Source organism: Chrysemys picta, chromosome 4 (assembly GCF_011386835.1).
Source record: "Chrysemys picta bellii isolate R12L10 chromosome 4, ASM1138683v2, whole genome shotgun sequence".
Lineage (NCBI taxonomy): Eukaryota > Metazoa > Chordata > Testudines > Emydidae > Chrysemys > Chrysemys picta.
In genome coordinates, this window is record NC_088794.1 from 40,378,323 (window position 1) to 40,391,233 (window position 12,911).

Genomic DNA, 12,911 nt, shown 5'->3' on the forward strand with positions numbered 1-12,911 from the left:
TCTCTCATCATAGCATAAATATGTCTACCTCATTTAACAAAATCTTGAAAAGTAAAACTGTACAAAATTGTTATTTTGTTTAGCATCCTACATGCCAGGCATGCCAAGTGGAATCTCTCCCTATCCACCAGGACACCCTCCTAACCCAAGGTAAGTTATGCTTTAAATCCAGTCACTGAAGGGGATATGCTGTGCTGGTGCTGCTTCTGAGAATCCCACACCCCGTTTGTATCTTCTTTTGATGGAGATTGAGTTCTTGGATTTATTTTTAAATTATTATGGTAGTGTATTATTCAGAAATTGAGGATTCAGTCCTTGTCAATAGCAGAGGGAAAGTTTGAATAGGGCTAAGCCTGTTAGTGCTAATTGATCCCAATATACAATTGTTAGGTTTGGTTAGAAAAATTTGCTTACTGCAAAGTGATCCTTGCTGGATTATTGCTCCTCTTGTTGCACTATATGAAAGATCAGTTTTTACAGGATAGGTCCCCCTATTGCTTTTTAAAGGTATTGCCCAGTATGAATTCATGCAATTGATTGCTCAAGTAAGAAATCATTTTTTGTTTAAACCTCTCTTCTAGGCAAATATGGAATACCCTTTGTTCTCTTCTTTCCCCTCAATCCACAAACAATATAAAATCAAAATGAGCCATGAATAACATTGTTCCAGATAAGAAATGTCTGTAATGTTTTTAATGACTTTTAAGTGTTGGAGGAAAAAGTAGTTTGCACATTAACACATTTTCAGAATACTGAATTAAACAGTCAAATTCCAATTTTCAAGTAAGTCTGTTTAACATCACCTCTGCCACAATCTGTACTCTAAAAGTTCTGCTAACAGAGGTCTCTCTGGCTATCTTATGGTGCCTTTTTCTTGTTATGTTGCTACCCGGTATAAGTAAACTTGATACCAGAGGGATTTGGTTACTGAATTTTAAAAGAAAATTGAAGTGATTACTTCTGTTAACCTAAAGAATAAATATTAAGCTAGATAAATGTATGTGTTAAAATTGTTTTGACAATTAATTGTAAGAAATATGTCAGTGTTTCTATATGTCCCTAATTGAGAATGGTGCTGGTATTAATAAACTTAATGTAGAAAGTCAAGTTTGACTCAATAAATGCATTTCAGTATTGTGAGGGTATGACAGACAGGAGGCTTTCATAGTTGTTAAGTCCATTTTATTGTTTGAAATTTGTAATCTAATACTTACATATTTGATAAACAATTAACAGTCTAGCCTTACAATTTTTAGTGTCTCCTGCCTTTCTCATGATTGCATATGAAGGGCTGCGATTTCTGTATTCCAAACTGTCATCAGAATGGATCTTTCTTTTTGTTAATTATTCATTGTTATGCAAAACATTTTAAAATATTTAAATATTTTAATTAAATGCAGGGATTAGGAAATAGTTTATTGTATTGATATAAAATCTGCACTTTGGGTATGATCCAAAGCCCATTGAAGTAAATTTAGACTCACTTTGACTTGAGAGGGCTTTCATTCACTCCCTTTTTGAGCATGGGGTGGCACTGTATGTAAACCTTTTGATAAGTATGCCATGCAGTCATTTATCTTGCATCTGTTTGGGTGGGAAATACTTGTTTATTTTTATTATTGCTCTGCTCATATTTCACTTCTGTCTTGGAGCAAGTGATGGGCTCCTATAGTATAGAATAGCTGTATGAAAAATTGTGCTGCAGAGAGTACAGTGTAGAGTCTTGTTAGGAGGAGCAGCACAAGTGTCACTGCTTCTGGCAGACTGGACTTTATTTTTCTGACTGATATAATGCTCTTCTCCAATGAGCGCTTAATCAGGGGTTGCCAGCCTGAGCCTGAGAAGGAGCCAGAATTTACCAATGTACATTGCCAAAGAGCCACAGTAATACGTTAGCAGTCCCCCATCATCAGCTCCTCCTTACCCCCAGCTCCCAGTGCCTCCCGGCCATCAGCAGCCCGCTGATCAGCGGCTCCCCCTCCTCGCACCTCCCAATCAGCTGTTTTGTGGCGTGCAGGAGACTCTGGGGGTGAGGGGGAGGAGCGAGGGCACAGCAGGCTGAGGGGAGGGAGTGGGAAGGGGTGGAGTGAGTGCAGGGCCTGTGGCAGAGCCAGGGGTTCAGCAGCGATCACCCCCTGGCACATTGGAAAGTTGGCGCTGGTAGCTCCAGCCCCGGAGTCGGTGCCTGTACAAGGAGACACATATTAACTTCTGAAGAGCCGCATGTGGCTCCGAAGCCACAGTTTGGCCACCCCTGGCTTAATGCATGTTAAAAAGACCTAAAAGATAATTCAGTCTCAGAAAATAAATGTGCTAAATTCCTCTTGTAATACATCATTATGAATATCTTTTGTGCCTCTTTTTATTAAATGTTCATTTATTACTCAGTTTTAAAAGTCCCTCTTGGTCAACAGCCATAAATTATCATATTTTGGGGAAATAGTCTCTAATATTATTTTTTAAATTATAATTAATATACTATTTACTACAAGTAAGTGATAGGTACAGATCAGTATAGTAACTGTAAGCCCTAATCCTGGCAGTTAGTGCATAAGATTTACACTTCCCATGATGATAGTTAGTTTCAATTTTAAGGGTAAATGAAAACAGATTAAATGTCATCTGCCCAAACTGTCAATTGCCTTGATGAATGAATTTGTTAATATCTGTGTATTTATTCTCTCCCTCTCCTTCCACAAAAATTCTTAATGGTACTGTGACAGAAGACTTTTTTTACCTTACTTATAATAATAATTTTATTATATGATAAATAAACTTTTAACACTAGCTTTTTACACAACAAAAACACTAACTTTTTATTTTGTGTTTAACAGCTGTACGATGGTCAGTTACTGTCATTGTGTCAATCAAAACTCTAATGCAATTTAGTATGTAAATACTTTTTCTTTAAATATTTATGGTTCCAAGAGTGGTTCGTCAAGATGATAAAATAAATTAATCCAATTGAAGGGAACTCGAAACATTCAGGACATTTGACCAGCAAATAACTTGTCAGAGATAGAAATATAATGATATAATTTAAAATTATACAAGAAATTGTGAAAGACATCTTTAAGCTAAATTAGTAGCGTATCCTGTGAAGAAGAAGAAGAAAGTAAAGTTTCTACTGGCCTGTAGGTTGAAGCAGTTTGTTACCTTTACTTGTAAAAGTGGCTTATTGTATTTGAAAAGGAAACTTGCTCTTTCTTTTAGTATGATAACTTTGTAAAAAGTTTTGGAATCAAAAGTTTAGCACTGGAAAACTTAATGTAAAGTTGATGTACGTGGATGTTCTGCAAATTCTTGCATAATGTTAATATAACTTTCTTTATCAAGTGGCTACCCGGGCTATCCTTATCCACCTGGTGGTCCATTTCCAGCAACAACAAGTGGTCAGCACTACCCTTCTCAGCCTCCTGTGACTACTGTTGGTGAGTAACTTTTGAAAGTATCTCTCTTTCTGAGTTCTAGAGAAAGCGAAGGTTCCAGCCGTAAGTAGAGAGGGGGAAAAAAATCACATTTATGAAGCAGATGTAAATTGCATCGTACTCGTATGGTAGTTAAAACCTGAACTTTTAAGCAGCGATACCATTTAACATGTATTTTGTATTTTGTTTCTTCTAGTCAGGAACTTGGTAAATTGTTTTCCTTCTATCCATAGTCTCTGATTTGTGAACTTTCTGAAGAACAATGCATATAGCCACCCTACATTTTTCTTTCCCCATTTGATAAAATGTGACACTTTTATTGCATGTGCACTGATCTGTGTATTTGCTGTTTGTTTTAAAAAATTGTTGTTGTCCTTATTTTAGTTATCTGTTGGATTCATTTAATTTGATCCAAGAGAACCATCTAGTAAATGGAGATACAGAGCTATAACTCTAATTTGATAGCAGTCCCTTCCGAACATTGTGTGTGAAGTAGCAATCACTTGTAATATGTTTACAGCCTTTGTCTCCTGCAAAATAAGTACCATAAGTAAAACCAAGAAACGACAAACAAGTTTTAAGTATGTGCTCTTCCTTACTGCATTTCTAAATATCTTTTAGTATATCCCTAGTATATTAATTATGTATTGGGCAAACAAAATTATATCTTGAAACTGGTTTGAATGAGGTACCTGAGGAAAATGTAAATCTAATCTGACAACTCAGGGTAAGCAATTGACTTTATTTTCTTGCAACACAAGATGTGTATTTGTTTGCACTGTAAAATCTTTTGTGCTCTTCACTTTGTTTTGGGAACTATATGAGTCATGGTGAAGGATTGGGACTGTGGTGTTTTTGAGGCCTACTTTTTGAGAATCAGCAGTGTCATTCTAGGGGGGGGCATATTTCATTTAAATGGTGGGCTCAAACTGCATCTTTTTCCAAAGGCACCATATGCCAATCTACATCCTTGTTGCAGTACTGCTGGCCTCTGAAGTAGATCTAGCAATTACCGCTTTAAATGCCAGACTGCATTGGCAGCACCAAAAGTGCTCACTTTGGTTACCAGGAGACTCAGAAACTATGGGATGATGTGGCAACTGAAGGTAATGCAGTCCATCAGCCAAATGAATGAAGAGAGAGATGGGGGTGGGGTGGATATGTACAAGTCGGCATGGGATTTAATGCACAGGCTACTTGATCGTCTTTTCTTGCACTGAACTTTTTGAGCAGCAGTACCCAGGAGGCTGGCTCTTATGCTTATATGTTTGTACTTCCTCAAGTATCTGGAGTACAATTCTTTGAAAAGCTGAGTGACTTCCAGTATTTGATATTAGTCTCCTAGGTTAGCAAGGGGGGATGAGCTCCATGAAAAAGAGAGCTGTCTGATAGGAGTGGTCTCCTTACATCTGTTGTTTTGGGCGCTCTGTTAGTTGTGGGGAAAGTTTGCAAGAGTATTCCCAAAATAACAATGAAGCTAGTATTTATTTTGGGTTGGAGGGTGTTCTGGGGTTTAGTAAGTCTGCGAAGTTCTCAAGCTCTGGCAAGACCTAGTGCAGTGGTTCTCAAACATTTTTTTTTTCGTGGACCACTTGAAAATTGCTGAGGGTCTCGGCTGACCACTTAATGATCTTTCCAAATGTTGTTTGTACCATTAACTAACTATTGTAAAGCGCTTTGGATAAAAACACTATATTAAAAAAAAAGTAATAATAATTTTGTTCTACAAATAAAAGCACACAACTCATATTTTCATGTCAGTAGTTTTACCTTTCTAATGCGATGGATGTGCCCTTTCTCCCCCGCCGCAGCAGCCCCCGAGCTGGGGCTGGGAAGGAGGGGGGGTCTCTCTCCTGCCACAGCAGCCACAGCCCTGGAACTGGGGAAAGTTGCCTCTTTCTCTGGCCGCTGCAGTTCTGCACATCCCAAATTCCTCCCACCCCCTCTTCTCACCCCACTGCCCCCTCCCACCTACCCCTTAGTCCCCCAAGGCCACCACCTCACCTTACATATGCGTCTTCTCCAGGGTCCAGGCACCTAATTAGTGGAGCCACGCCTTGCGGCTCCACTAATTAGGTGGGTGACCCTTCAGTCTCTCGTGTGTGGCTGCCCAGGCATGCATCTTAGAGGGAACTGTCCGTGGACCATCTGAATGGAGCTCGCGGACCACTGGTGGTCCACTGACCACAGTTTGAGAACCTCTGACCTAGTTTATTTCAGGACCTTCATCCCATTAGGAGACAAAGAATATATATTTGCCATTGTGGGACCATTCCAAAGAGACATGAACATGGATTACCTTCTATAGATTTTTATATCCAGTACAGGCACTAATTACCAGCAAAGACGTCTGAAGGAAGGTAAATTTTTCTTCATGCATGTGGAGGGAACGTGTTTGTCTAAACAGATACTGGAAGAAGACTTGGTCTCCCAGATTATGGTTGAGTATGACACATTTAGGATTTATGCATCTGCCTCACTTGTGGTCTTGGCTTTTCCAAAGTATGGAGTATGGCAGAGTGAGCCATGTTTAAGGGAGCTGAGGGGCTGTTAGGCCACATAGTTTATAAAGGTGGAGTCCAGACCAAAGCATTAATATTTGTTTGTGTTCTCTTAATAGCAGATGCCAGAAGAAAGCAGAAGCAGGTATGGATTTGTGGTCATTCGTATGTTTTCTGGGCAGAAAAACGGGCACTCGTAAGAAGCTTTGGCCCACAACTGGGCATTCGAGTGGAGGATGCTAAATTGCACTGGATAGGAAAGAGCGGCATGATGTGGGATCAGTTAATACCCACTCTGTTTCATGCACGAAGGCGTCTGCCAGATCCTGATGTGCTGGTGATACACCTGGGAGGAAATGATCTGGGGACAACAAAATTTGTGGATCTTATCATCCGAATTAAGAAAGATTTAGGATTTATCAAGCACACATTCAAGAATGTCATTCTGATCTGGTCAAACATTGTGCCCCGAAAGGCATGGAACCAAGAAGAGACCTATAGATTCATGGATAAGAACAGAAAAAAAGTCAATAGGGAAATTGGCAACTTTATGAAGTTTATCGGAGGGTGTGTGATCAGACACGATTCCCTTGTACCGGAGTCTCCGGGTTTATTCCATCTAGATGGTGTCCTCTTATCTCAGAGTGGTACTGATGTCTTCAACCTGGATTTACTGAGTGTTTTGGAGACTTTGATATGACTTTGGCGGAAGTTTGACATTATTGGCCATGTTTTTGACAAGTAGGAACCTCACCAGGGGTAGGGAATACACCATAGGAGGATTCCCAATGATATGGGGATACTTTGGTAGTGTTTGGAGTTGCCATCTCTCATGTGGGGGAAGCAGTACTGGTTGCTGAATACATTTCAGAGGTTGATAATAGTGTTTCTGGCACATATTTGTTACCCCACTATTAAAATGAAATGTTATTTCCCAGATGCCAAGCTTTGTTGTTCTGCAAGGTCTATTTAATATTTTATTTTGAGCTTAATTTGATTAATTTATGTAACTTATTTAAAGGGACACTGCCAAATAGTTTTTACCCCTTTTTTAAATACACTATCTTCTCTGTGTAAAATCATTCAATAGTAGGTAGCTTTGTTATAGGACCTAATGTATAATAAGTGAACTTTTTGAAGCATTTCATTATCAGAGATACAGTTATATGGACATATTCACGATGACATTTTCTGACACAGCATGCAACTTTAAAGGTATGTAAAATCGGAAGGTAGGTTGTCTGCAGAGTAGGACGCTGTGAGTTGAGACTTCTGGATTCTATTCCCAGCTCTGCCACTGATTTATTATGGAAATAAGTCAGTTAACTTCGCCATACCTCTGTTTACCTGTCTGTACATAATTACCTCAGAAGGGTATTTGACAGTTCTGATGACAGTTAATATAGAAGTTCAGTCTTGTTACTGTGAAGGTATAGACTCTTGACATAATGTCCTTTTTAAATAACAAACTATTTTTATAGACTTGAATTTGTTATAGTATTTTTGTTTTTTTAAAAGGTGATTGAAAACACATTCTTTCCTTACCAATTTTGTCCTTTTCCATCTTTCCAACAGTTTTCCTCTTTCTAACAAAGCATAAAATTAACAATTTTGTGCTTTCCCCAATATCTTTGATGTTTTCAGCGTAGCCCTGGCAAAAGTGTCTGATGCTCCAGAACCAGTAAGAGGCATTCTTGCTTTTATTTTGCTCCTTCAGAATTGAGGCCTTTTAAAACTTTCTCATATTGTGGATTTTCTTCTTCTTTGAAACTGCTTTACTGATTCACTTGAAACTCAGGTTTTTCTAATGTTAAATTGCTATAAACTGCTTGACAGTGTCTCTTTAACTTAGTGACCATGTAGAAAACTGCAGCATTTTCCTTACAGTAATTGTTGCAGTATATTTATATTTTTGTTGTAGGGGAAAAAGCTTTGGGCCTGGTTTACAGTTTATTTTTTGCATATAGCCAACCAGCACTATAATTTAATTTTGTTTGTTGGGAGTGCTGAGCTACAAAAAATCAAAATATTGTGAAACGTGTTAGCAAATATATTATTCCATGTAGTTAAGGTTTAAAAAATTAAATTTTGTAGAAAAGAATTTTAATATTTCAAAAATCTCCATCTTCTCTCCTGTCTCAGTTCCCATTGTCAAGATATGTGTTACATAACGTTCATTAATTTGAATTTAAAGTAATTTTGGTCAATGGACTCAAGGAACCAGTTTTATTTTCTTAAATGAAGACTCATGTCAGTATTTTGATAGCTCCTTGATGCAGCAATTTTCATTTGGAAATCCCTTTTTGACAGGACTTGAAAAAGGAACTGCTTTAACCTTACCAGGTGCCCCTTCTCCCCATTTTGTCTTTAATCAAGTCTTCATCCAGAAAGATACTGGTTATGCAGGGAATTGCCTGCAAAAGGACACTTGTCAGAGGCAGGGGAGAGGTGAGTATTATGAGTAGAGGAGTGTTCATTCTCCACTATTCTGGCCTTACGTTACTCAAATTCCCAGCCTCGCCAACTTTTTGGAGGAGGAATAAGGAAGCCGCAGTTTAATAGAAAACACCAGTCTGTATACAGGACTCTAAGGCAAAAGTAATAGAATTTAGGACCGTGTGCAGCCTAAAAGTTAGTTTGGTGAAGCTTGCAGTAGGGACATTGGAAAAGACTTATTTGAGTATTCATCTCTGTTCTTGAATACCTCTGAAGGTTTCCCTCATGTACAGAGCAAATTTGTAGCCTTTAGAGGAACTGGGGTTGACTCCCTCACGCACTGGGAAAGGTTCTGCTCAATACGTACATATCAAGGACTTAGAACCACTTCCAGCACGTATGGCATGGGTACATTTTGTACCCTACACTTGGATTAGAATGTTCCCCAGTGGAAATACCTACACTCTGGCGAGGTCTACGGTCATATTTATACCTTTTTTGATGTTGGACGATGTTGATGATTAATGCATTTAATTTGTATAACTTGGTGATTGTGTTTTACAAATAAAGTTGTAGCCTTTAATTTCTAGTCATCTTGTAGTGTTTTAATGAACACATGACATGGAAGGATGTGAGTTTACAAATTCCTTTTTGAGATAAAGTGTCTTTGTGACTATTAACTCCAGCCTGTTGAAATGTTAGTCGGTACTAAAACATACTAAAAATACTTTCATAACTGTTTCTAACTTAGTCTGTATAGTTCAAAAAGTTTAAAAGCACATGAAAGTTAAATACCTCACTTAAGACTTTTTTTTAAAAAAGGCAGTAGCTCATAATATAAATAGTTCAGCCTGATCAACACATTTGTGACTGAATATGACTTCGTTGCTATAGTTTTTGTTAAGGCAGTCAGTCGGTATTTGGTAATCGCTGCGGTTGAGTATCTGTTGGTTTATATATTTCGACTTTTGGTCAAAATGTAGTAATTAAGGTGCATAGCATTAACTGTAAATTTTGTTGTTTGCTGTTAAGCGATAGCAGTGGTGAATGTATGTTGTCAGGATTTCTTCTCTTTCGTATTCTCTCCATTTGGTGGTATTCATGGAGTTACTGAGATTGGTTTGCAGAAACCATTGTCTTGTCGGGTGTTTTTGCTCAGGTTTGCCTGAGCGTGATGCACACTGCATGTAAACATATCTTCTGCAGGATCAGTTTTAGTTTGTAGAATTCTGTTAGAGTTCCTGTTCTGGTCTGTAGGTAAGTAACTCTTTTATCTAATCAAGGGAGACAATATCTCAAATGATGGTGCTAATATATTGATTGTTGGGATTAGTTTCTTTAGCATATTTTCTTATTTTTGTTGGTTTTATCAAAAATAGGTAGTCTGAGTTTTCTGTTCATATTAATGAAGATATGTAGTTGTCTCAATAAGTGTCTGTTTTCTGATATATTCTTTTTGTAAATGTGTACCCTTGAAGCTGATCTGGGGATAGAAGATAGTCATTGGAAATTTGCTGACATTTACATGCTGAAACATGTATTTGCAATTTTGCATTTGATTTGCATTAGCCTTTGTTGCTTGGGAGATGTTCGTATCCAAGGGTGATCAAATAGTTTCTTCATAACGACAGGTTTCAGAGTAGCAGCCGTGTTAATCTGTATCCGCAAAAAGAACAGGAGTACTTGTGGCACCTTAGAGACTAACAAATTTATCTGAGCATAAGCTTTCTTGTTAGTCTCTAAGGTACCACAAGTACTCCTGTTCTTTCTTCATAACAGCATCCTTCTAGTTAGATTCTGGCATTTAGCCACAAACCCTAGTAGGGGACAGGACAGTGCATTGCTGCCCCATCCTAGGGAGAGCTCAGAATGGGATTGTGCCTCATGCATGCACAGTTTCTTCTTGGTGCAGAGAGGGAGGAGTGCAGAGGCTGCACTATCCCATAGGACGGTGTGACCATTTTTCCTCTCCCAGCCTGTGGCCCACAAGGCCCACCCCAATGGAACAATGTTTTTTCTACATGGGGATAAGCATAAATGGGAGGAAGGGGAAGTTCCCCATTGGAGTACATGGCAAAGAGGGGGTGTTGCATTGACTTGCACCTCTGGAGTGATGAGCACCCTCCGGGGTGCAGGGAAGCAACAATCCCTTAGCTTCCCCAAGCATGGAAACTGAGATTGCCCTGTCACTTATGCAAGACTTGCCATGGGAGGAAAGGTTCTTTGAGCCCTCCCCTCCATCTTCTATCATATTTTTTGGCAGGGTTCAAAAATTTATTTCACGTTGCTCTTCAAAGTAATCACACTTGATTTTTGCTCTTCATTGCAGTGTACTAACTGCATTATAGTTAAGACTGAAAAAGCACTTCATTTTAAGGCTGGAGTTTTCAGACTCTCTATACAACATCTGTATTATAGTGGGGTGCCAGCTCCACTATAGTTTGAGTAGATCCACAGTTAATCTGCCTGTTTCATGCCAGTAGAGATGGGAATAGTGTTATGCTAGATTGATTATTGCAGGTTTGGTTATGCATGAACTGATAACTACTTACATTGGTTACTAGTAGCTGTACATGCACCACCATTTAATGAGGTGGTAGGATTTTTTGAGCAGTCAGGTCACTTACATGCATCCTGCCATAGACCAGCTTGACAACATAATTTATCTCACTGAGCTGCTTGATGATTTTAAAGGGCGCTCCCAGGCAGCTTGGAGTTTATTCTGCCACATTGGAATGAGTGCCATAACTTTGTTCCCTATTCCATGTGACCTGGCCTGTGCCATGTGGTCATACCAGACAGTCTCTCTTAGGCTTTAAATAGGTTCTCCTAAGCAAAATCCAGGAGTTCTGTGAGCCTTTCCCGAAAGGACAATATATATTCCACTGCTTCCCCCTCAGGAGAGGTCTTAAGGTCCCACTCATCCCTTACTTGGTTCTAGGGTGCCACACCCTCCTTCCAAAGAGCAGTGCAAAAGGGGAAAACTAGATTCTTAGTGAATTTCTCTATAGGCAAACAGCAGATACAGTAACTTGTCCCGATCATGTGATCTAGAAAAGTTTCCAGCATTATTTTAAGTGTCCTATTAAATCTTTCCACCAGTCCTTTGGTTTGAGGGTGATATGCAGAGGGCCACAAGTGTCTGACCCCATGTTTCTCCCATAAGCCCTGGTGAAGGGTTGATATGAAAATGAGTCCCTGAGGAACTTGCTGGGGAGGAAGCCCACCTAGCTGAAAATTGACAAAAGAGCATCACATCTGTGTCTGCCTCTATGGAGGACAGAGCTGCAGTCCTGCAGGATAGCAAGTAGCATAATCTACCACCCCTACTATGAATTTCTTTCCAGTCTGGGTCTCCTTACTACAGAGTCCCACAATATCCATGGTCAGCTTCAAAAAAGGTTCCTCTACTCTAGGTAGTGGCCTCTTGGCTGCTTTACTCTTTCTTGAGCTTTTTTCACCTTCTGATAAGAATCACGTGTTCTGAGTATTTTTTGACTGCCTCAAAAACTCCAGGCCAGTAAAAATTATCAACAGCCTGTGTTTTGTGTGCTGGATCTCCAGATGCCCTGAAAAAGGGATATCTTCGGAGAAGTTTAACATCTTAAGGTGATATTTCTGGGATACCACTGTCTACTGATACTCCAAGTCTGTCTCCCCTGCGGGAAACCATTCCCTGTAAAGTTGCTTATTCCACAAGAATCTCTTTCTGCATTCCTCAGATAAGAGGGCTTTCAGCCCTGGGACTGGCCACTGCAGCCCTTACCTTCTCTAAGGAGGGTTTGGAACACAGCTGCCAGGGCAGGGAGAGTAGCCTGCTCCTCCCTACTAAACTCCTCCTGTTTCCCCCTCTTGGCTTGGATATCAACCAAAGCAACACTTAACTCAGCTTATTCTCACAGGCCGGAGGGGACAGTTGTGCCAAATGGCAGGGGAACAGAGGTGGTCTCTCAAGTAAGTAGTCCCAAGTCATTTTTAGGAGGGAACTGGTATTCCTCTCAACTGCGGATCTTAAGTTTTTACATAAAGAATTTTTTGTTTCTTGCTGCTACAGTGTTGTGGCTTGTAGAGATGAAAGACTATTAAAACGTCCTGTTAGGTCACATTTATAAGCATAACATACAGTATGTCATTAAGGATCAAGTGTACAGCATTTTATTTGTTATACCATGACATTTAAATAGGCTTTTTGATTAGTGAGCTTAATTTCTGTTTCTTCAAAGTTTTTTTTTTTTTTTCAGTCTTGTCCCATTCATTATCCTTCTGATTCTGTTACGGGTCTGAAGCTGCTGTAAGGTCACTTGTGAAACCAGACTCTGCATAGTAAAGGTTAAGTATCTGAATGCTCCCAGGGATTAATGGCTATGTGCCATAAAATCTTCCCAAAGATGGGCTAATTATAGAAGTGACAGAAAATGCTAAGGGTTCATTCTCTGTAAGGAGCTACATTGAGATTGTTTCAAAATAAAACCTTACTTGTGCAAGGAGTTAGCAGAAATCCACCATTTCCTGTGTTTCATTAACATTTTTTGTCATCTGAATTTCC

At 39.3% G+C, this 12,911-nt stretch overlaps 1 protein-coding gene across 3 annotated transcripts in view; it reads left to right on the forward strand.

Moving 5' to 3' along the window:
* The window catches only part of TSG101 (tumor susceptibility 101), a 53,507-nt gene that overhangs the window by 22,337 nt on the left and 18,259 nt on the right, over positions 1 to 12,911 (forward strand). The window contains exons 6-8 of one of the 3 annotated variants that reach the window (XM_065592084.1): positions 84 to 150; positions 3,337 to 3,431; positions 6,049 to 8,954. In XM_065592084.1, coding sequence (XP_065448156.1) covers positions 84 to 150; positions 3,337 to 3,431; positions 6,049 to 6,629 — 743 coding nt within the window. In that variant the 3' untranslated portion in view covers positions 6,630 to 8,954. Of the gene's footprint in view, positions 1 to 83; positions 151 to 3,336; positions 3,432 to 6,048; positions 8,955 to 12,911 lie in introns of those variants that run through there. The other 2 variants (XM_065592086.1, XM_005293945.5) reach the window with 2 other exon arrangements.